Source organism: Schistocerca serialis, chromosome 4, assembly GCF_023864345.2.
Source record: "Schistocerca serialis cubense isolate TAMUIC-IGC-003099 chromosome 4, iqSchSeri2.2, whole genome shotgun sequence".
Taxonomy (NCBI): Eukaryota; Metazoa; Arthropoda; class Insecta; order Orthoptera; family Acrididae; genus Schistocerca; species Schistocerca serialis.
The window spans coordinates 803,584,024-803,608,394 of NC_064641.1; the positions used below are offsets into that span (position 1 = coordinate 803,584,024).

General features: G+C 41.0%; 1 protein-coding gene across 2 annotated transcripts in view; it reads right to left on the minus strand.

Moving 5' to 3' along the window:
• LOC126473405 (integrin beta-PS) overlaps positions 1-24,371 on the minus strand; it is a 122,529-nt gene that overhangs the window by 16,523 nt on the left and 81,635 nt on the right. Inside the window, exons 2-5 of one of the 2 annotated variants that reach the window (XM_050100423.1) lie at positions 14,252-14,429; positions 10,042-10,432; positions 8,706-8,934; positions 2,605-2,689 (exon numbers count right to left, since the gene is read on the minus strand). In XM_050100423.1, coding sequence (XP_049956380.1) covers positions 2,605-2,689; positions 8,706-8,934; positions 10,042-10,432; positions 14,252-14,416 — 870 coding nt within the window. In that variant the 5' untranslated portion in view covers positions 14,417-14,429. Of the gene's footprint in view, positions 1-2,604; positions 2,690-3,015; positions 3,101-8,705; positions 8,935-10,041; positions 10,433-14,251; positions 14,430-24,371 lie in introns of both variants that reach the window. The other variant, XM_050100424.1, reaches the window with a different exon arrangement.

Genomic DNA, 24,371 nt, shown 5'->3' on the forward strand with positions numbered 1-24,371 from the left:
AATATCCGGACACCCTCAAAAACATATGTTTTTCATATTACGTGCATTGTGCAGAACTCATGGACTTCGAACGTGGTCAGGTGATTTGGTGTCACTTGTGTCATATGTCTGTACACAAGACTTCCACACTCCTAAGCATCCCTAGGTTTCCGATGTGATAGTGAAGTGGAAACTTGAAGGGACATGTACAGTGAAAAAGCGTACAGGCTGACCTCGTCTGTTGACTGACAGAGACTGCCGACAGTTGGAGAGGGTCGTAATGTGAAATAGGCGGACATTTATCGAGACAAATCACACAGGAATTCCAAACTGCATCAGGATCCACTGCAAGTACTATGACGGATAGGTGGGAGGTGAGAAAAGTTGGATTTCATGGTCGAGCGGCTGCTCATACGCCACACATCAAGCCAGTAAATGTCAAATGACAGTTTGCTTGGTGTAATGAGTGTAAACATGGGACAATTGAACAGTGGAAAAACATTGTGTGGGCAGGCGAATTCCCAGTGAACATCATCTGTCAGTGTATGTAGTGCCAACAGTAAAATTCGGAGGTGGTGGTGTTATGGTGTGGTCGTGTTTTTCATGGAGGGGCCTTGCACCCCTTGTTGTTTTGCATGGCGCTATCACAGCACAGGCCTACACTGATCTTTTAAGCACCTTCTTGCTTCCCACTGTTGAAGAGCAATTCGGGGATGGTGATTGCATCTTTCAACACGATCGATCACCTGTTCATAATGCACGGCCTGTGGTGGAGTGGTTACATGACAATAACATTCCTGTAATTGTCTGGCCTGCACTGAATCCTGTCCTATAGAACACCTTTGGGATGTTTTGGAATGCCGACTTTGTGCCAGGCCTCACCGACTGACATTGGTACCTGTCCTCAGCGCAGCACTCTGTGAAGAACGGGTTTCTATTCCCCAAGAAACCTTCCAGCACCTGACTGAATGTATGCCTGCGAGAGTGGAAGCTGTCATCAAGGCTAAGGGTGGGCCATCACCATATTTACTTCCAGCATTACTGATCGAGGGCGCCACGAGCTTGTCAAGTCATTTTCAGCCAGGTAACTGGATACTTTCGATCACGTAGTGTATATGGGATTAAACATCACCAGAGTAAAATTGAAGTGCGATTCAAGTCTCTTAAATCCAACTGAATCATACTCCTCCACCAATATACACCTCAAATTGTGTTTTATACAATGCAGTGACCATGAAACAGACATAAGAAATCACATTCCATTTACAGAGTGTTCAAAAAGTTGTGCAACGTTATGGAAGAATGCTTCTTTTTTGTTGCAGGTATGGTCCTTGTGTAACTGAGGAAGAAATGAGGTACGTATTACAGTGGAAGGTATTCACTGTCACCCAGCACATTAGACGTGTGAGTTATGCCAAGACACAGAATTCTTTGACAGAAAACACTATACGACAGGTTCTGTAAGACAGAAAATGTCGGAGATTCAGCCAAAACTGATCGATGAAAAGTGTTAATACTTGCAATGTCTCCTCATTTATCTCTGACTTTTTTCTTTTGGGTATATTATATGGATGCTTCACACAAAGTTCATTCTGACCCTATTCCTGTACTACAGAAAGAAACTGAATGATGTATTGCTGCAATTCCTCAACAAAGGTTACAACCGGTTTTTCTGAGGATACAACATTATAAGTCACTCAGGCATCACAGAGCCCAGGTTTAATATCTTTCAGAGCTTAGTAACATTCTCATAAGGCTGTGTTATTTTCTGAACAGCCTGTGGAATATGCATTCTTAAGCGGAAAAATACAGCCGTTACCAGGTGAAGATAAATTTTCTTCAGACAGCTTAGAAATACAGAAATTGTCTATCTGTAAGTACTGCAGAAAGGAGGAAGATTTCAGTCTAATATCCCATCAACCTGAGAACTCTCATCAAGTGTTTCACGAGTTTTACGAAAAGAATGACACTAAACTCTTGCTATAATGAATTTTTTAGTCTCTTACCAACAAATGATGTCTATGTTTTTTTGCACTCCAATAAATCCACAACATTAGAATATGTTAGTACTTTTTTTTCAGAACTAATCTCAATTGACAAGTACATGTGCTCAGGACAAACTGATTTTTAACGTTTCATAACATGTTAGGAAACATTTTGTGTTATTTGTTTTTCTTAGAAAGTATAAAGTGAGAAAGTTAAACTTCTAGATCCGTTACAAGTAATTAATGACCAATTAAGGGCACAATACAGCATAATTCAGGTGAATGGAATCGGAAAAAGCCCTAGTAACTGGTACTATGGGGTGTACTCTCTGCCATGCAGTTGACACTGGCTTGCTGAGTGTGGAAGTAAAAACAGATAGAAGAGCAGATTTATACAAAGAAATCTTAATAATTTTACAACAGATTACACATCACAGAAACACCATTTCATTCACCTTCCATTTTCAAAAATTGCTAACTTTCTTTCACTTTAACAATAATATAATATAGAGATTATACTGAAGATCTAGGAAGACTTTCCTCATTCTGAGAATTGTGCCCAAGACAGCATGCAATTGTTTGTTTGCCATGTTAAAATGTTAAATGTCATTTTACATCTCCATACACAGTTTTCACTTACTGCAAATGTGTTTGCATCTGGACTAAGAGGCATGACATTCTTGAATCCATATGGAGCTTTACAGCCTGAACAGGGCTCCAGAAGGCTAAATAGAGAATTTAATAACTCCAGTCAAATTTTCTATGTGTGAGTAAACTTTTCAGACTTAAAAATATTAAAAACCTGGCAGGTATGTAATATTAATTCATAGAGGCAGGTATTGTGAAACAGCACAGTCCTTGGTAAAAGTCAGCAACATACACAACAACAACACAGACCAATAAATTGGTAGACACAGTGCACAGCCCAGTTAAATATCGTGAGACAAGCAGTAACAGACTGAAAAAAATACATTAACATTTGCACCAGAACAAAGAAACCTTGCAAATTAAAGGTTTTGCTCTTCAATTTAAAACTGTTAGCTTCACTTACAGAAAATGTGTCTACATCCTCACTTAGTGACATACGGTTTACGAAGCCATATGGTGCTTCACATCCAGAACACGGTTCCTTTAATCTGAGTAAAAGATGAACACAGGAAAAAACACTCGTTACTTCAACAAGAAAAAATGATAACATCTAACTGATCACAAAAATTACAAATAATAACTTATAACACATCCTGGCTGTTTCACAACAGTCACACAAAAAGAGAATGTTGCACACAGAAAAGGGTAAAAAGATAAACAATAGTGACATTATTCTACTAAAAAACAATCACGTGATTAAAATGTTATGCATGTAAGTAGCTAAATAAACATTCTTTCAATATTTGCTTCAATTTTTGACAATAGCATATCCTGTTATGGAAGATTACATTCTGCTAATATCACTCATACCTTTATTCCATTGGCCAATACAGGCTTCTTTCACTCTTCCATAACCTGACACTTGCACATTTTGTTTTCAATCTCAAGCTATCTTATCTCAGTTTGACAAAATTTTTAAAGGCACCATATTGGAAAGTCTCATTGCTTAAATCTAAAACTACTAGCAGTTCATATGCTGTAACTTACAAATTATTTCAGTATTATGAAAATCATAGACTTCTAATCACTATATAGTGGAGATGTTGAGGTGCAGTCAGGCAGAGCAAAAAGACTGGGAAGCAAATGAGCTTTCAGCCAAAAGGCCTTCTTTTAAAGTAGACAACACACACACACACACACACACACACACACACACACGCATTCATGAAATCACAACTCACATACACACAACCACTGTCTCTGGCCACTGTGGCTGGACAGCAAGCAACTGTACATGATGGGAGAAGCAATCTGGATGGTTGAGGTAATGAGAAGGCTTGGGCAGGGTAACAGACTGGGTTTGGGGAATGGTAAAGTGCTGCTCGTGGTAGGATACAAGGACACAGTGGGGACAGAGTAAGGCAGCTAGGGGCAGTTGGGAGGTTAGATGTGACGTAGTAGGAGGGGGGAGGGGTGGTGGGGGGGGGGGGGGGGGGGAGTGGAAACAAAGAGAAGTAAAAAGCCTGTGAGAGTGTTGGTGGAATAGGGGGCTGTGTAATGCTGGAGTGGGAGCAGGGAAGGGGACAGGTGGATGAAGAACAGGGGCTAATGAAAGCTCATGCCATGGGGGTTACAAGAACATAGGATATATTGCAGGGGGAGTTCCCATTAGTGCTAGACAGAAAAGCTGGTGTTGGTCAGAAGACTCCAAATGGTACAGGCTTTGAAGCATTTATAGAAGTAAATAATGTGTTGGGCAGTGTGCCCAGCGATTAGGTTGCCCAGCTGTCTCTTGGCCATAGATCGTCAGTGGCTGTTTATGCCTGTTACCCACATCCTACCCTCCTGTATAAAAGACACTAACCATTTCCGCCACTGACTCTACACAGTTTGTTTCTTTATCATGCAGTGCCCTGCTCGTCACTATTGATACCACTCCCCTTTATACTAACCTCCCTCATGCCCAAGGCCCAGTGCTATTGAACACTAGCTTTCCCAATACCTGGCAGGTTCCAATCCAACAATCTCCTTCCTGGTCATCATGACCAAATACATCTTTGCCCACATTTACTTCACCTTTGAAGGTAACACTCAAAAACAAATTCGTCATACCTCAATGGGCATCCACATGGCACCATCCTATTCAAACCTGTTCATGGGCCGTAGAGAGGAATCCTTCCTAACCACCCAGTATCCTAAACCCCTAAACTGTTTCATATTCATTGATGACATTTTTGTGATTTGGATTGAGGGTGAGGATGCCCTATCCACATTCCTGCAGAGCCTCAACACCTTCTCCCCCATTGCTTCACCTGGTCCTCCTCAATGCAAAAAGCCACCTTCCTTGACATTGACCTCCACCTTAAAGATGGCTACATCAGTACCTCTGTTCACATGAAACATACCAACAACCAGCAATACCATCACTTCAACAGCTGCCATCCATCCCATACCAACAAGTCCCTTCCACACAGCCTAGCCACCTGTGGCCATTGCATCTGTAGTGGTGAGCAGTCCCCCTTCATATATACCAAGTGTCTCAATGAGGCCTTCACAGACCTTGTAAAGAAACATATCACCTGTGCCTTATCTCTCCAGTCACCCACCACCTCCCAAAGTTGCACTGTCCGGCCACAAAAGAGCATTCCCTTGTGAACTCACTACCACCCAGGAGTGAAGCAACTTGATCCATCAGGTTTTTGACTAACTATAGCATTGTGCTCTGAAATGAAGAATATTCTGCCCACTATCCTTCCACCAGTTGTATTCCGTCACCTACAGAACCTACATAGTAGCCTTGTCCATTCCTTTTCCACCCCCACTGAATTGTGGTTCATATTCCTGTAATAGACCTAGACCCAATATCTGTCCCATACATCCTTCCACCACTGACTACTTCAGCTCGGTCACAAGCATCACCTATCCCATCAAAGTCAGGGATACCTGGGTAAACAATCATGTGGCCTACACACTAAGCTGCAACCAATGAGCTGCATTCTACATGGACATGGCAATCAACAAGTTGTCAGTCCACATGACAAACTGTGGCCAAGAGACAGTTGAATCACTGAGTTACTAATCACACTGCTCAACACAATGTTTTTCACTTCAATTATTGCTTTACAGCCTGTGCCATCTGGAATGTTCCCACCAACACCAGCTTTTCTGAACTGTGCAGGTGGGAACTCTTCCTACAATATATCCTACATTCACTTAACTCCCTGTGCCCAACCTTTGTTAGTCACTGTCCTTCACCCACCAGCCCCTTCCTTCCTCCCACTCCATCACTACACAGCTTTCTATTACACCAACACACTCACATTCTTTTCACTTCTCTCCTCTTCTGCCTCCCCCCCCCCCCCCCCCACCTACCCTGTCTTGCTGCATCCTTGTATGCTCCAACAAGCAGCACTTTACCGTCTCCCAACCCTACCATGCTATCCCACCCCATCGCTGCCCCATCTGCCTCCTTATCACTACAATCCAGATTGCTCACTGTCTGGCCTCGGTGGCCAGAGACAGTGGTCATGTGTGTGAGTTGTGCTTGCGCAAATGTATGTGTGTGTGTGTGTGTGTTTTGTCAACTTTAGAAGAAGAGCTTCTAGCTGAAAGCTCACTTGTTTACCAGTCTTTTTGTTGCACCTGTCTGCAACTCAACATCTCCACTATATGGTAAGTAGCAATCTATCATTTTTGTAATACCATCATTATTCCACCCTACAAATTTCAATATTTAGTATGCAACTGAACTTGCACAATAATATGTAATTTTCTTTGCCAATAGAATTATTTTGTAAATTGCTTACTTTAACTCTACTGCATGCCTGTTACATGAATATTTAAACAACACACTATTGCAGGTCAACTTTTAGTGATCCTGTCGCAATGTTATGTTAAGCACCTATACATCTTGGGTTAGTGGCAATAAAAATTTATACTTGCAAAACCATTGCAACTTCCTCCTGTTTGACAAGAAAGATGTTATCTGTCTGACAAATAAAAGTAAGGTAATTTGCTGGGCTACTTGGAATGGGGCTACAAAATCAATTACCAGCATGATGCAGTTATTACATGAATTGTAAGGAAGTATGAATTACTTTTAAGGAAAGGAAAAAGCATTACCGTATGCTCTTCCCAACTCTCTTCCATAAAGTCTAACCACACACATCAAAAAAGGTTTTGCATCATCCCGGTTCTCAGAATTCCTGAAGATAGATTTTGACTGGATATTGTATCACAGACACACTCCCTTTGACTGTTCAGAGATGTCACTAAACCCGTCCAAAGATGTAAACAACCATGTATGAGCAGCACCTATTAGACGGAGGGGGTCCGAAAGCCGAGCAGTCCCAGTCATTCAACCAGGAAGGAGGTACACGGCTCGTGTTGTCTGTAGTTCAACCAGGCCTAAACGGTCAATACCACGGTTCGATCGTGTCTGCATTGTTACTTTGTGCCAGGAAGGGCTCTCAACAAGGAAAGAGTCTAAGTGTCTCGGAGTGAACCAAAATGATGTATTTCAGACATGGAGATTGCAGAGAGACAGGAACTGTCAATGACAAGCCTCGCTCAGGCCACCCAAGGGCTACTACTGCAGTGGATGACTGCTACCTACAGATTATAGCTTTGAGGAACCCTCACAGCAATACCACTATGTTGAATAATAATATTCATGCAGCCACAGGATATCATGTACAACTCAAACAGTATGCAATAGGCTGCATGATGCGCAACTTCACTCCTGATGTCCATGGCGAGGTCCATCTTTGTAACCACAATATCACGCAGCACAGTACAGATGGTCCCAAAAATTGCTGAATGGCCTGCTCAGGATTGGCATCACATTCTCTTCACCAATGAGTGTCACATATGCCCTCAATTAGACAATCGTCAGGGACACATTTGGAGGCAACCCAGTCAGGCTGAACGCCTTAGACACACTGTCCAGTGAATGCAGCAGGGAACCCCTGCTGTTTTGGGGTGGCATTATGGGGGACTGATGTATACTGCTGGTGGTCATGCAAGGCGCTGTAATGGCTGTCCGATACGTGAATGCCATCCTCCGACCAATAGTGCATCAGCAGCATATTGGGAGGCATTCGTCTTCATGGACAACAATTCGTGCCCCCATCATGCATATCTTGTGAATGAATTTCTTCAGGATAACGACATCACCTGACTAGAGTGGCCAGCATGTTCTCCAGACATGAACCCTATAGAACATGCTTGGGATTGATTGCAAAGGGCCGTTTATGGATGATGTGACCTACCAACCGCTCCGACGGATCTACGCCGAATAGCCGTTGAGGAGTGGTACAATCTGGACCAACAGTGCCTTGATGAACTTGAGGATAGGATGCCACAACGAATACAGGCATACATCAATGCAAGAGGACATGCCATTGGGTATTACAGGTACCGGTGTGTACAGCAATCTGGACCACCACCTGTGAAGGTCTCGCTGTATGGTGGTAGAACATGGAATATGTGGTTTTCATGAGCAATAAAAAGGGCAGAAATAATGTTTATGTTGATTTCTATTCCAGTTTTCAGTACAGGTTCCAGAACTCTTGAAACCGAGGTGATGCAAAACTTTTTTTGATGAGTGTATTCCCCATCACTTGATCAAACATCCTTTCGCCACTCTTCATGGATTCTTGTATACCATTTACATTACAGCTTTTCTTTTCCTTCTTTAGAAAGCTACACTCTCAATTCCTTTCAGTTGTTCTAGTCTGAAGTATGCTCTATTACTAAAGGTTATCTTTGATTCTCAGCAATGTGAATCTCAACAGTTACAGGCTATGGTTACTTTCAAGCTCTTACCTGTAAGATCAATTGTCTTGAAACTATCTTTGTGAGCAATAACCCACTTCTATAAGACTCTGCTTTAAACTTTTCCCACCCCTTATCCATATTTCTTTATTAACTGTAAGTGCGAAAACTCGTGATGCAACAATTGTTTTTCACTTTTTCTCTTTTGTACATACCATTATCTTTGGTGAGTTCAACACAATAGGAACACAGACGTAAAACATTTATTTAGCAAAAACACAACATGTATAATTTCACCATCAATCAGTAGAAATCACACCCTGTCCCAAATACTCAACTTGTGAAGAAATAAAATCTAAGAGAATGGCTGGTACTTACTTCTTTGGTACTGTGCTCACATACGGCATAACAACTTTGTCAACAAACGAACCAAAACCAAGTCGAAAATTTGATGTAATATTTCTCATGGAATCGACTAGTAATGTTCCGAGGCTTGATAACTTATCCTTATCATCTTCCATAGATTTTGAAAGGTCCATTAAATAGTACAGATCAACGGGATAATCCTCTGCTTGGGCATATTCAAATCTGATCCGATAGGCCTGATCTGAAAGTAATCATAAATTTCATCATTACTTGAAATATGTTGCAACTATTTACTAACAGAAATATTTTTGTCATTTGAAAATAATCATTCAAATCATCATGGACGATACACAAGTTTCTAAATGGCTAAACTGTTTCTTCCCATGATTAGTGCGATTCACATTATACTCAGAGTCACATTTTTCTTTTCTTTGAGTACTGAAATGCTTTTAAAATCAGGCAATGAAATTCATAATGGCTTGCAACTCAATGAACATTATAGCTACATCTTCCACTTTTACTTATAAATTAAGTTGCAGTTACTATGTTCCTAGTGCTTCATATTTTTGGGGAACTATATGCTTTTATATAATATTCTGGAGATAATATGTTGTTTCACCAGTTTTCACTGATAATCCTAGGATGTGAAAACAATATCAATATTACTTTTATCTTATAAATAATGAAACAGAATTTTTGGCCAACACTTACATTCAAGAGGTGAAAAGTTCAGCAACTTTGATATACTCATATGAAGATAAATGTGACAATACTTTCTTAGGTTTTGGAACTATTTGTTCCTTCCTCAGGAGGACAGAGGGCTAGGCCAAGTAAGGTTGAAAAGAAAGGGCAGGTTACCAGACCACAAAATGAGAGGGAATCACCCACAGTGAGATCAAGGGAAGACAAAGATCTTCACCTACCCTTATCCTCACTACAGGCCCATACATCTCACAGTGGGTCTGACTGACCAGCCTTTTCCTTTTTAGCCTCCCCTGTATATCAACAGTACTAAACTTTTCACCACCAATTCTGTCTCATAATTTACTAGTTTTATCGACTGAATTTTCATTTGATACAATCACTTTTATCTCAATGCTACATCCCTGACTTGGGAATTTTCTCCTAACTCCCAACTTTAAGATTCTGATCCATTCATTAATGCCTTACATTTAAATGGTAGCATGATTCATCACAGCATACATCAGTGATATTTGTATTTTCTTTTTCTTTTTCTCTCTCTCTCTCTTTTTTCATCAAGTGTACTGAGCATATTGCAACTATACACAGCAACTACTGCAGTGAAAAACATGGATAAGAAATAATACAGATATGAGGAAGAACTCACTCAGTCTGAGCTTCAATGACACCCTCTGAGGAGCAATCTGCACTGCCTCGGAATGGCTCTCTGCGTAGAATCCACCGCCACTGCTGCTGCTGCTGCTGCCACCGCCACTGACACTGCTGCCACCGCCACTGATGCTGCTACCGCCACCGCTGATGGTGCCGCCACTGCTGCTGCCGCCGCTGATGACACTCGAGCTGCCACTGCTGCTGCTCCCCTTTATGAAAGTCCCACTGCTGCTAGACTGGTAGCGTGTCCTACTTCCCTTGCTCAGCTTCTGATTGAGGATTATACTGTACTCATTGTCAGGATTGTAAACATATTTCTCATCACAGTGGAGTGTCCAGTCCAGGCTGCTACTCGGTTGAAAACAACGCTTGCCGTCACGCATAGACTGGAAAGATTGAAAGCTCGTGATGCAGTTCTGTGCATAACACTATTAAGTACAGACATAAATTTTAAAGTACAAAAAAGTTAAACATTTCAGGGCAGGGAGTTATTTGGCTTTTCTGTTTGGAACATCTAGAGGTTTACCTGTTTTAATACACACTGTAGATCTATTCACACAAATATAACACACTTTGCGATAGTGATCACAGCAACTGCAATTTCACTCTTCTATTAAGTGTGAGTCATAATTCTGACTTTGCTGGCAGAAAATACTATATCCTTGACATTCATCACAAACTCATTACAGTCTATGCACAACATTTAAGAAATGGTAGAAAGATGTTCACGATACCAGGAAATGATAGTAACCCCCACCCTGTTAGCACAGAGGCACTGACACAAAGGTGGTCCACATCAATAAACAGCTAGGAAAGTCCATGATCAATGTTCAGAATTTTCTATGAAATATGTCACCAAATATTCAATCATGTCAGTCAGTCCTATACTCCACAATTGTTGGCAACCACACAGATATCCTGCTTTCTGTGATCACCTACATTGAGATACAATTTGTGAATGGAGGATATCATAAACATTCATAGATGGCAAGCAGCACCGGACCTGAAATATGAATTCCACATGATAGTACAGAAAGAAGATTATGAAATGAGTCTCTCTGATGATGAGGTCCCATACTCCGAGGAGCGTAGGGGACGATGCAGGAGAACCGCACCGCTGTACTAGGCAAGGTCCTAGTGGAGGTCGTTTGCCATTGCCTTCCTCCAACTGTAATGGGGATGAATGATGATGATGAAGATGACAAAACAACACCCAGTCATCTCGAGGCAGGAAAACCCCACCGGGAATCGAACCCGGGACCCCTATGTTCACATAACATAAAAGCTGCAGAGAAAAAAAAAAAAAAAAAAAAAAAAGAAACACACACACAAATTTTTTGAATGATTTCTTGAAGCCTTCAGCTGCCATTCTCTTTATTTTCTGTATGATTGTCCAATTTTGGGCTTAGGTCATTTTCAAGTATCTAAAACGGAAGTGTCATAAATTGGATACATTAGTGACACTTGTGATTTTGACGTAGGAACAAGTCATATCTGTAGATATACTAGGCCCATTAAAACTTACTTTATGGATGATTTTTTAGTAACAGATTATGTTATATGCATTGCTGCTCCTATGGCATCATGTTATGCTCATGAATTAGTTTGAGGTGTTCATGCTAGTTTAGGAGCATGTTACTTTTGAGCAGTTGTTGCAAAGCCCTTATATATAACATACTTAAAGCTAGGAAGATTATAAATATTTTACAGAAATTTGCTACTTAACCTGCATATGATTTTGTTCTCAGTTATATTTAATTATCGTTCATCATTGGTGTAAATATGACTGTATGTAATTTCTTTAAAATAATTTATGAGCATAACATGATGTCATAGGAGCAATGACATATATTACATAATATGTTACTAAAAAGTCATCCATAAAGTAAGTTATAACATGCCTAGTGTATCTACAGATATGACTTGTTTCTACATCAAAATTACAAGTGTCATTAATGTATCCAACGAATGAAACTTCCGTTTTAGATACTTGAAAATGGCCTAAGTCCGAAATTGTACAATCTTAAAGAAAATAAAGAGAATGGCAACTGAGGGTTTAAAGAAACCATTCAAAAAATTCATCGCAGCTGCGGACCCTATCACATTGAAAATTATAAAAACAAATGCTGTGGATGGGTGGAAATGAAAATACACTTAACTGAGGCCAAGGAGCTTATGACTCACTTGAAAATATTTAATGAAACCCTAAAAAAGCCCAAGGTAGCTTGTCCTGAATCCAGTCACATCCTTTACTACCATAAGACACAAGTGTGTTTAGCAGCCTCAAGCAAGGAAGACTTGCTGTGTGATCCTCATTTTATTTAGGATACACTGAAGCTACTGTGATCATCTTTGGTACAATTATGTAGAAGGTACTGCTACGCTCATTGAGCAAGATATGTACTTGAAATATTGTGTATTTATCGGGTTTTGCACACAGTTAGCTGACATTGGGTTTTACCCTTGTCCATAAGTGAGACATGGCCCTGTTAAATTTCCTTCAAAATTCTACTTTGTAGTGTGTTACTTGTACATTAAATGAGATACTCGTTTACATCTGGATAATTATTCATTGACTACATAAAAACTTGCATATGTTTTGACATCATCTGATTTTTTTAAACTCTTGGAAGTTTAGAAGTGTTTAGCACAGCATAATGTGTACGGGACCAATAGTGTGACTGTATTGCTTATATCTAATTCTTGCCCACTACCGGTAATTGCAAATGTATATTTGACCAATCAGTACTATATTTACATCGTATGTACACAAAGTTGCACTGTGATTTGGGTTTCTCAACCAAGATTTGTCATATGCTTGTCCCGCACAACTGAAGTTCACTTAATGACCATAGCTTGTTTCACTCACAAATCATTCTCTATCCAATGCGGATTACTACAAATGATGTTATGTATTGACTTTATCTGCTGTTGCTTAGTCTGTCATTTTTATTGTGTTACTATGTTTGTGTTTAAGCCAAACATCGGAAACTTCAGGTTGGAATCTCACCAATATAAGGGAAAAGATTGCTACTCGCCATGTCATCTTTACAATGAGTAGAAATGTATCTTTTTCCTTATATGTTTGTATTTACCTATTTAGAGTAACTTTTGGGATATAATTTTGTCAGCTGAAAGCAGAATGACTATGCACTGAGAACAGATTTAAAAAATGGAATGAACTACTGTAAAGAAAAGTAATGTTGTGCACTTTATAAAATATAGCAGGTGTTCATTACACAATTATGGAGCCATAACTAGTCTTTACCTGACAGTAGAAAAAAAATGCACGCACATGAAGTAAACAATCAAATAAGCTTAGTTGCAAATGAGACAAATGGCAAGCTTTGATTTATTGGTAGAATGTAGGAACACTTAATATGGCCCATTTTGAAATATAGCTTAATCGTGTGGGACCCATTATGTTGGACTAATAAGAAACAGTCACACAAGTGTTGAACCGATGGGAAAGTGTAACAGAAATAAAATAATTGTATATGACAGGCACTAAAAAAATAAAGCACTTTATATAGATCTACTGGAAATCTACTTAGAAACTTCCGAATAACCAGCAGTCAGCTTTCTTCAATCCTCCACATACCATGAAGTTACGACTGAACTTAGCAGCTCACGGGGGGGCATACAAGTGACCATAGTTCCCACACTCCATTAGTTAATGGATCGGGAAGAAATCTCAAGAAGCAGTATTTTTAAAAATATCCTTTTCCATGCACTTTATAGAGAAAATATGCAGGTATGGATTTGGATTGTTTTTTACTTCTCCATTCTGCTTCTTGAATAATTTCCCCTATAAACTACAACTATTTAGATTACAGAATATTCAGGAGAGCTGTGTTATCTACACACCATATATATTAAGCATTTTAATACATATGTCTATTAATATATTCTTAAAATGTTCCATTCTACAAATTTGAGCTGACCCTAGCACCATTTTTTCATTACCATGATGAATTATGAAAATTTTAAGTTTAGTATTGTCCTGCCATAAAACAAAGTGAGCAGAAAAGTCAGTAACACAGAAAATCAGCACTAAATTATTTACTAAACAATATGAACACATACTAATCTAACCTTTTTTGTTTTCTTTCACAGTCCCAGTGCCAAGGTAAGATTGGCTTACAAAAATAATATTCCTGCATAAATGGCAAGATGGGAAACTAAAAAAGTTTAAAGGTACATACCGGCTGCATGCACCATGCACATGTTGGAGTCCTTATACATTCACTACAAGTTTGCTTGCTCGTGCAGGGGTTCTGTAGACCTACTGACTGCTTCTGTGCACAGATAACTGTTAGACACAGCACCACCACTGATAGCAATAGCTGCATACGTAACCGTACCTCCATCTCCGTCACTCACCTGGAATGTCAGAATAAGAGGAAAATAACATTAAAAAGACAATAACAGCAACAAGTGACTACTAAATAGGGAGGGTTAAGGGAAGCAACACGGGTAGATCCTGGTGCTTAATATAGACCTTCGTGTCACGCAGCAGTTAGTATTAGTAAGGAAACAAACAACGGTTTGCTTCACGGGATACTAATATGATAGACTGCACACCAATCAGCACAGCAAACAGTGTGATGATGCATTGTCTGTAACCCTCTAAAATGTGTTACTAGTGACACAAAGACTGACTGCTAAATCATGATAATGACTAGAGGGATTTGACAAGATCTGATCTGCATGTGAGCTGGTCGTGTTGATCTCTTATTGTGAGATTTAGAAACACTCTGACCTGAGCCTGAGACTGTTGTGAGCATACCTCTGCCAGTTTATTGCTGGTTACATGTCTCACCGTGCTTTCTGAGCTTTAGCAGCTAGTGTTCTGTGGGTAAGAGGCTTTGCTACCACGATAAAATGCCAGCGATGTTGGTATTTGACACAAGGAAAAAATATTGGAAGTAATGGAATGACAATTCTAATGAAATGACTTCACACACAGAAAACATCCAGACACTTTCTTCATTCATGCACACCATGTTACATGAAATATAGCTAAATAACAACAATGGGTCTTAGAAATATAACAGCTTCTAACAATCTTTATTTAGAGACATAGTGAGTGCAAACTTACAGAATGGTTCTCCATGGGGAATCTCTGATGTGATGCAAGAAACGAGAGATGTCAGACACTACATGACTTTATTGAGAATAAATACATTTTCCCAGAACAAAACATATAGAAAATGGGCTCGGTTAGGACCAAATGGAAGTAAGTGTGAAACTGACTAAATGTTATTCTGGTACTAAACCACTTTAGAATTTTATGTGATCACAGACTAGTAAGTTGGTGAAGCACACACTCATCAGTGTAAAACTAACTAAACTCTGTCCGAACATGCCTTGAAAGGCCCAACGGTAGCGACTGACCGCCGTGTCATACTTGGCCCATAGGTGTCACTGGATGCAGATATGGAGGGGCATGTGGTCAGCACACCACTCTCTTGTCTGTATGTCAGTTTACAAGACCAGAGCTGCTACTTCTCAATCAAGTAGCTCATCCGTTTGCCTCACAAGAGCTGAGTGCACCCTGCTTGCCAACAGTACTACATGACTTTATTGTGCTAGCCCAGCCCGACAGAGCTTAACTTCAGTGATCTGACAGGAAACACTCATCAGTCTGGAAGTCATATATGTAGACTATGATAATTTATTTGAGAATAGGGAGGTAGAGGAAATAAAACAGGGTACAAGTTCAGCATAATAGATAATGAAAATTATACAGACATACACGGAAAGTTAGTAGGGCAAACAGCAAACCATAATGTAGGCAAAAGGAAATAAAATCTTAAATGGAACAATGTTAACTATTAAAGGGAAGTCAAGAAGGAAATGACATGGCAGCAATGAAAGAATGTGTTAAATTTATTAGAAAATAGTTCAAGCTAGAGACAAATTAATACAAAATTATCTTAAAACATTGATTACAGAATGTCTGCATAGGAAGACAGTTCCCCAAAATTGAAAAAAATGCTGTAATTATTTCACTTCACACAAAAGGAGGCAAATAATAAATAAAGCGAAGCCCTACCAACTTCCACGCCTTAATATATAAAATATTCATTATAACTTATTAATTGTACATAGAAAAAACCAAAAAAGCATTAGCTATTAATTATGAAAGGAAACGAGCTGAGGTTACAAGTGTAAATGGTACAATGGACCACCTTCAAGTTAAAAATAAAATTACAGAATGGAACAATGAGCATGAGTTAATGCTTTGCTTGGAATTCATAGGATTTGAGAAAGCTCTCAGTGTCAACAGGAGTGTACTAGTTGCATTTGAGTGAAAGAGCACTGATTCAACTTATTTTAGTATACTGAAGGATACAGGGATCAATGTTACAGCTACCAGGATAGAACTGGCAAAGTTAACTGTGCAGTTAACAATTCAGATATTTAACTCCAGACAAAATTCAAAAGCATTACCGGTATGCAGTATGCTGGAGACCAGTATGTGCCAACCAAGATTGCAAGAGGTGGATGCACTGTTTTTCAATAGCCAGATCAGTTCACAACTAGTGTCAGCCCCTAGGCCATTCTGTGATTCTGTACAAAATAGTATATATTACATTACCTCTACAAATTTAATGTAATGATGTGAATGTAAACGTACTGGAAATACATTTACTTGCAACAGAAATCTATGCCATATGTAATATAATGGCAGTGTCTTTAAAGCTGTGTATTCTGTCCGTGTTGGCTCACATACACTGTCTTTTGATAAATTCATTACTGTAGTACCTGTGATGAAGAAAATAAGCAAATTAAATGTACTGTGCATAAACAGGTGAACATATCCATTGCTATTCAGTTATATATTGGAGTTTGTGACAAATCAGTGGAAACAATAACTTCCATATAATACCTAGAAGTAATCATCTGGAGCAGTTTACAGTGATATGACCACATAAAACAAATAGGAAAAGGACATGCCTGTGTGAGAGTCATTGGAGAATCTTAAGGAAATGAAATTCATCTGGAAAAGAGGTGTCTCATAGAGAAAGATGTTTGACTGATTATTTAACACTGTTCATCAGGCTGGCAGCCTTATCAGGTTGCACTAATAGTGGACATACAGAAGATCCAACAAACAGTGCCATGTTTCAACACGAGGTCGTTTGGTCACCCTGAGAGCGTTATGGAGATGTCCGACAAACTCCTGTGACAGATGCTAAAAGACTGGTGTTGTGTATCTCACAGATGTTTACTGCTGAAATCTCGAAAGTATACATTCCAGGTACAGTAGGGAAACATATTACTTTCTCCCACATACAGCATCTGACCAAAACTGTCTATACACACCTACACAATGCAGAACTGACCATTAGATGTCATAAGAGGCGAACCCTCCAGTATAAAGTGAGGTGGGGTATAGTGTTGTGAGTAGGGAAGCAATAACAACAGAATGGGTTGGTCAGGAGAGCTCAGTGACTTTTAATGTGGACTAGTCAATGTTACATGAATAACAGATCCACCAGGGACATTTCAGACCTTGTAAAGCTGCTCGAGTTGACTGTTAGTGATGTGATTATGAGATGGAAACTTGAAAGAGGAACCACAGCTAAACCAAGACCAGGCAAACCTCATGTATCAATGGGATAGGGACCGTGGAGCACTGCGGACAGTGGTCGCAAAAAATTGAATGAAATCAGCGAATCAGTCTCGAGTTCCACAGCACTGTAGTCAGTACTACGTAGTCTGTGCTAAGTGATACTTGAGGCAGTGTGCAGAGCGGTGCCACTGGACTATGGCTGACTGGAAACAAGTGATTTGGAGCGATGGATTGCACTATATCCTCCGGGAATCTAATGGAAGGGTTTTGGTTTGCTAAATGACTGGGGAACGTTACCTGCAATCACGTCTAGTGTCAACATGAAGTACGAAGAATGTGGTGTTATGTTATGGGCTATTGTTCACAGTTAAGGTGTGGTCTCCTTATTGTGGTTACGATAATAATAAATGCAAAAAGATCTGGACACACTTTACAGCATTGTGTCCTGTATAGAGTAGACGAACAGTCTGGAGACGATGATTGACAGTACCAGCACGAGAATGCACTCCGTCAAAGCAGCATCTGTGAGGCAATGGTTTGTGAACAATAACATTCCTGAAATGGAATAGCCTGCTCAGACTCCCAATCTGAACACAATGGATCACCTTTGGGATGTGTCAGAACACTGACTTTGTATTAAAAAACTAAAGACCCGCCTCGATTGCAAAAAAAGCAGCTAGTGTTCAGTGTTAACCCAGGTTTCGGCATAGATAACTACACTTTCTTCAGAACAACAATAAAACCCACAAGTGCCTAAGAAGACCTTTGTCAATGATTAAAAGAACACCACAGTTATACATTTATAAACAAAAAAGAAAAGGAAAACACAAACAGTCCGTATGTACAAAGTCAAAACCACTACTTAACTTAATGGTGTACAATCCACCTCACACTGGCCTATGTTCGATGGGCCATGACCTGCCATAAACTGCAGCTACAAACAGTCGCTCACTTACAAGCCGGACCTGCTATCTATGCACATGCGCAAGACAAGGAAAGTTACTTGAATGCGCATGCGCATACAAATACGAGAAAGTTTATACATGGGTCGGGGCTTAATAGCCCTTATATTCCCAACCGTGGATCAACGTATATAAAAAAATGAAATAGATAGAACAAGAGACGAGCTAAATAGGAGATGGAACCTAAAATTACTGCACACAGTTACTTATGCTAGTAAAGAAACTTATATATGAAGCTACCTATGACAACAGGAGGAACTCTTAAAAACTATACCTAAAGCCAGTAGTTAGCCAGGGGGGGGCAGCTGAGGGGACGTAATCTGAGGTGTCATGGTAATAAAGATATAGGGATAAAAGGTGAGGTGTTCAACGGGCTAAAATCACCTTCATCGTAAAAGGAAAATGAGGATAAAAAGAAAGAAGATGAACAGCTTGACCAACCGCGCTCGCCAATTAGCGCACGCATGTGATAATTGCCAGATCATCAGATTTACACGTATGGAGAATAAAGTAAAGGCGCGAAACCTTCAAAAATTTTTCTATTTCTTAGTAGGAGTTGGTCACTGAGGATATTGTCTTTAACATGTTGCAGATGCTTAAAGATCTGCATTTCTTCCAAAACATCCAGTTTTAAGCCCTTAACCTCGGCATGAAGTAACTCGATATTAACTGGAGGGCTCGGCGCATGAGCCGTTTGCACAAGGTGTTCCACATAAGTAGAGCCCTTAGTACTGTCACCGCTTCTAGTAGGAATATGCTCTTTGTACATGGGTTTTTATTTTTTTAATATATTAACCAACGATTGCTCATGCGCTGGGGTGTTGAAGGCCTCTTCAACTGACTTTGATTCAGATCCCAGTGTCTAACATCACTAGCTTCTCTCATTTCGACTCTTGAGGAAGAATTGGCTACTACTCCTCCATAAACGTAAGACACATCACTGAAACTGTACGCAGCAGCGTTCAAATCTTCACAAAGGCGAAAGGTGGACACCCCATACTGATGTCCGGTAACAGGTGTCTGGATAATTTTGATCAGATAGTGTGTACCTCGTGAAATGACTAGGATGATTAAACAGAGGTTTGCCGACAAGCGTGATTCCCGTGCGCCATTCGTGTGTGAAAAAAAGGAAAAAATAAGGGGGGGGGGGATAACGGTAACAGAAGTACCTTCCACCATACGCCTAAAGGTGGCTTACAGAAGAGCACAAGTGTGCATGTAGGTGACTGGCATTATGTCACGTTCGGTTCCTTTGCTAGGGTTCCGGATGGGGAGGGGGAAGGGGGGGGGGGGTGGAACTTCCTTGGCGTCTACTCTTCAGTAGCCGATGATGGCACGAGGGGCCAGCGGAGACGACACAGAGAGGTGGAGGTGGGCGCGTCGCGTCCCGTTATGCGGCTCGCGGCACTGCTCTGAGCTCTGCAAATGGGCACGGTCCGCTCCAGTTGGCAGTTGCGGTCGCCTAATATGGTCGCGTCACGGCGGCGCGCCGCAAGACGCGGAGGCGGCGGGGGGGCGGGGGCACGCCGTGTCCTTCCGCCGGCGCACTCTCGCTCGTCTCACGTCACTGCCACACGCGCTGCGTCTACACCGGCTCCCAGACCCGGTTTTCCGCGTAAAACATTTCCCAATATCGCTTCTCGTCGGGCACGCGAACACTCTTCAATTTCAATCCCCCCCACCCAATCGTTCTTCGCTCCATCTAGAGACCCTACAGCATTCGAATAGTGACTGGATTGCCAGGTTGCCACTTGCTTTTTAAAAGATTAGTTAACGTGGAGGAAGTGATTTTGCAGGATATGGTTGTACATCGGAATGACGACAGTGAAAATTTGTGCCGAACTGGGACTCGAACCCGGTTTACCCGCTTTACGAGTGCTGTGGCCTTAACCGCTTCGGGCGTTCGTGCATGAATCACGGTCGGATCTAAACTTCCATACGTCGTCGTCCGTGTGGCACAACCTGCACTCGTACGCTACATATATTCTTGTCCAGCAAGGTCACATTTATTGAGAGTCGAGGATCTGTTATTGGCGAAAAAATACAAGGACTGTATCACAAGGCAACCTTTCAGCATGGATTTGAATTGTTCTACATCTATACTCCGCAGACCACCTTGCGGTGTGTGGTGGAGGGTACTTTGTGGGCCTCTGTCACTGTCCACTTTCTTGTTCTAGTCGCGAATAGTTCGCGGGAAGAACGATTGACAGTAAACCTTCGTGTGGGCTCGAGTGTCTCTAATGTTCTGTTAAGCCTTATGTAAACTATGTACCGACTCGTTCCATGGTCAAGTAGCTTTGGCTCGCATGGTCCCACGAAGCCTAGTAAATAAAATGGTTAAGGAAAAAATACTAAGCTTTCTGTGGTTTTGCATTTAGACAGTACGAAGCAGAGACTGTGTAGTATCATGTAAGACTTTGTTATGAAGATCAATTTAGAGACGGGTCACGTAGTTGTATAAATTAGAATACCTCAAACACCTGCAGTTAAACCATTTGTGACTTCTACTCACGTGAGAACATTTTGCACGTCATTGATGCATAGACTGCATAGCACGTAAACTCAGTTTTTACCAAATATTTGGTAGTTTGGTGAAGCTTTAATGGTTGATGGTAAGGTCTTCACAAGTGGTCTTGAGGTTCACTGTAGGGATAAATTCTTAGCATAACGTGCGCTACAGAAGTATACCATTATGAAATCACGCCAAGTTCCTGTTACCTACTGGTCTTTCAGGCGGGTCGCGAAGGTAACGCGTGAACTGACCTTTGCACGCTTCGTCGCGGGACGAACTGCAGCATCGGAATTTATACGCTCTGGCTGACTGTACTGCCAACCAGACGCGTCTCATACCTTGGTTTCCTCTGTCCCGCAATCCACTGGTTTTCCTTCGTTTAAGCTACTGTTGAAGTGTGTGTGTGTGTGTGTGTGTGTGTGTGTGTGTGTGTGTGTGTGTGTGTGTGCGCGTGTGTGTGTGTGAGTGAGTGAGTGAGTGCGTGTGTGAGTGTTACGCGACTGGTTTGAGCTAAAGACCCTAATCAAGGGTCCGTAGTACAAACACTGTAAAACAGCGAAATAGTATGACACTGTATCTTTTGAGGAAGAAAATTACAGGCAACACTCGTACCTTATATATAGAGACGTAATAAAGAAGTCTTTTTTAACAGCATCTGAGGTTTTTGTTCATGTTATCTCTCAACGTTGATAACGAATTGTTACATATATCTTCTCGTTTCTGCTTTTCGATTGTTTTATGTACCTACTTTAAATTTTCAGACTTTACAATTATTTTGCATTTTATGTAAGCTACTACCCAAAAATATGACACTCCCTTAAATTAGGCTCTGGACGTTCTTACATACAACGATAACGTCTCTGTGCTTAAAATTTAGCTTGTTTCTTTTTTCGAAAACAGTTTTCCTGTAATTTGAAGAGGACCAATTTTCAAGTCGACAGGGTGAAATTCCTTCACACTGAAATTATAAATTATTACTTTGGCGAATTTACTCTATACTTTTTCTGTTGGGTTGTCCTGCGTAATTGACTATGCAAAGTGCATTTCACATAACAGCAGTGAAAATGGGAGGTGTATTAAGATGATTCAATTGTGCGAGTGCATTTGAACACTGGCGAGAGTGAAGCATTAAAAGAATGGATACAGTGAAACAACTGACTACAGGTGGGGGAATTCGGCATCGGTGTGCAGAAAGCTAGTCGAGTGCTGCTGTTCAGACGCTACGTTTTCATGTGACACAACATGTGAAAGGTGAAAACCGAATTTCTGGAAGTTATATTCGGTGTCGCGTTTACCTGTTTGCCTAATTCGTCTTCGCTGTCCCGAACAAATATCTCTTTTGCGATCTTCGTAATTTTCTCGGAAAGGATCCGATGAATATTGCTGCGACATCCATGACCCACTTAGTGTAGTGATTGTTATTATAACTGATGCCCGTTACCGCCGGTACCGTACAACGTAAATGAATTGCGATTTGGAATTTTACATCCGTCCGGAGTGGCCGTGCGGTTCTAGGCGCTGCAGTCTGGAGCCGCGCGACCGCTACGGTCGCAGGTTCGAATCCTGCCTCGGGCATGCATGTGTGTGATGTCCTTAGGTTAGTTAGGTTTAATTAGTGCTAAGTTCTAGGCGACTGATGACCTCAGAAGTTAAGTCGCATAGTGCTCAGAGCCATTTGAACCATTTTTTGGACTTTTACATTTTATTTTTATTTAATTGAAGGGAAGAACGTTTTATCTTTATTTTGTATACAAACAGATAATTTAATTGCAGTATATTTGCTGAATGGGACCTTTCAGCATGGATTTGAATAGTTCTACATCTATACTCCGCAGGCCACCTTGCGGTGTGTGGTGGAGGATACTTTGTGGGCCTCTGCCACTTCCCCCTTTCTTGTTCTAGTCGCGAATAGTTCGCGGGAAGAACGGTTGGCAGTAAGCCTTCGTGTGGGCTCGAGTCTCTCTAATTCCGTCTTTATTGTCTTTTCACGAGATTATGTAGGTGGAAACACTAAACCCGGTGATTCTTCTAGGAACGTTCACTCATGGAACTTTTAATAGTGAACCATACCACGATGCAGAACGCCTCTCTTGCAGCGTCTTTCACTGGAGATGGCTGATCATTTCTGTGCCGCTCTCGTACTTACTAAATGAACCTGTAAGGAAACGCCCTGCTCTTCTTTGGATTTTCTCTATTTCCTCTATCAGTCCCATCTGATACGGATCCCATAATAACGAACAGTACTCAAGTATTGGTCGAACGAGTGTTTTGTAAGCTACTTCCTCTCTTGATGGACTACACGTCCTGAGGATTCTTCCTATGAAACACAGTCTCACATCTGCCTTACTCGCGATTAATTTTATGTGGTCGCTCCATTTCAAATCGCTCCATATACATACTCCTGCATATTTTATGGAAGTAAGTGCTTCTAGTGATTGTTCTGCAATAGCGGAATCATAAAATAAAGGGTCTTTCTGTTAATATATTCGCAATACGTTACACTTGTTTATGTTCAGGGTCAATTGCCACTTGCTGCACCAGGCGTCGATTCTCTGCAGGTCTTGCTGTATTTCGCAATTTTCTAGCGCCGAGACTTCTCCGTTTACAACAACACCGTCCGCGAAAAGCCTTATGGAGCTTCCGACGTTATCTACTTGGACATATATAAACGGTACACCGTAAAAAGTGGTGGTTCTATAACACTCTCCGGGGGATGCCCGATGCTAAATTTATGCCTGAAGAATCCTCTCCCTTCAAACAAAATGACACACTGCTAGAAACTCCCCGTCCAATCATACAGTGGATCAGATATTCCGTACGCTCATATTTTGTTCTTAAGGCGGCAATGTGGAACCGCACAGAATGTCGTCCGCACATCAACGAACATGGCATCTACCTGGGCGTCTGCCTGTATCTACTGCTTTCTTGGTCTCGTGGACGAACAGTGCGAGATGGGTTTGGTTCAAATGGCTCTGAGCACTATGGGACTTAACTTCTGAGGTCATCAGTCCCCTAGAACTTAGAACTACTTAAACTTAACTAACCTAAGAACATCACACACATCCATGCCCGAGGCAGGATTCGAACCTGCGACCGTAGCGGTCGCGCGGTTCCAGACTGTAGCGCCTAGAACCGATCGGCCACCACGGCCGGCCGAGATGGGTTTTACACGATCGTTGTTTTCGAAACCGCTGGTGGTTCCTACAGAGGAGATTTTCGGCCTCCAGAAGCGCGAACATATGCGAGCATAAAACACGTTCCAAAATTAT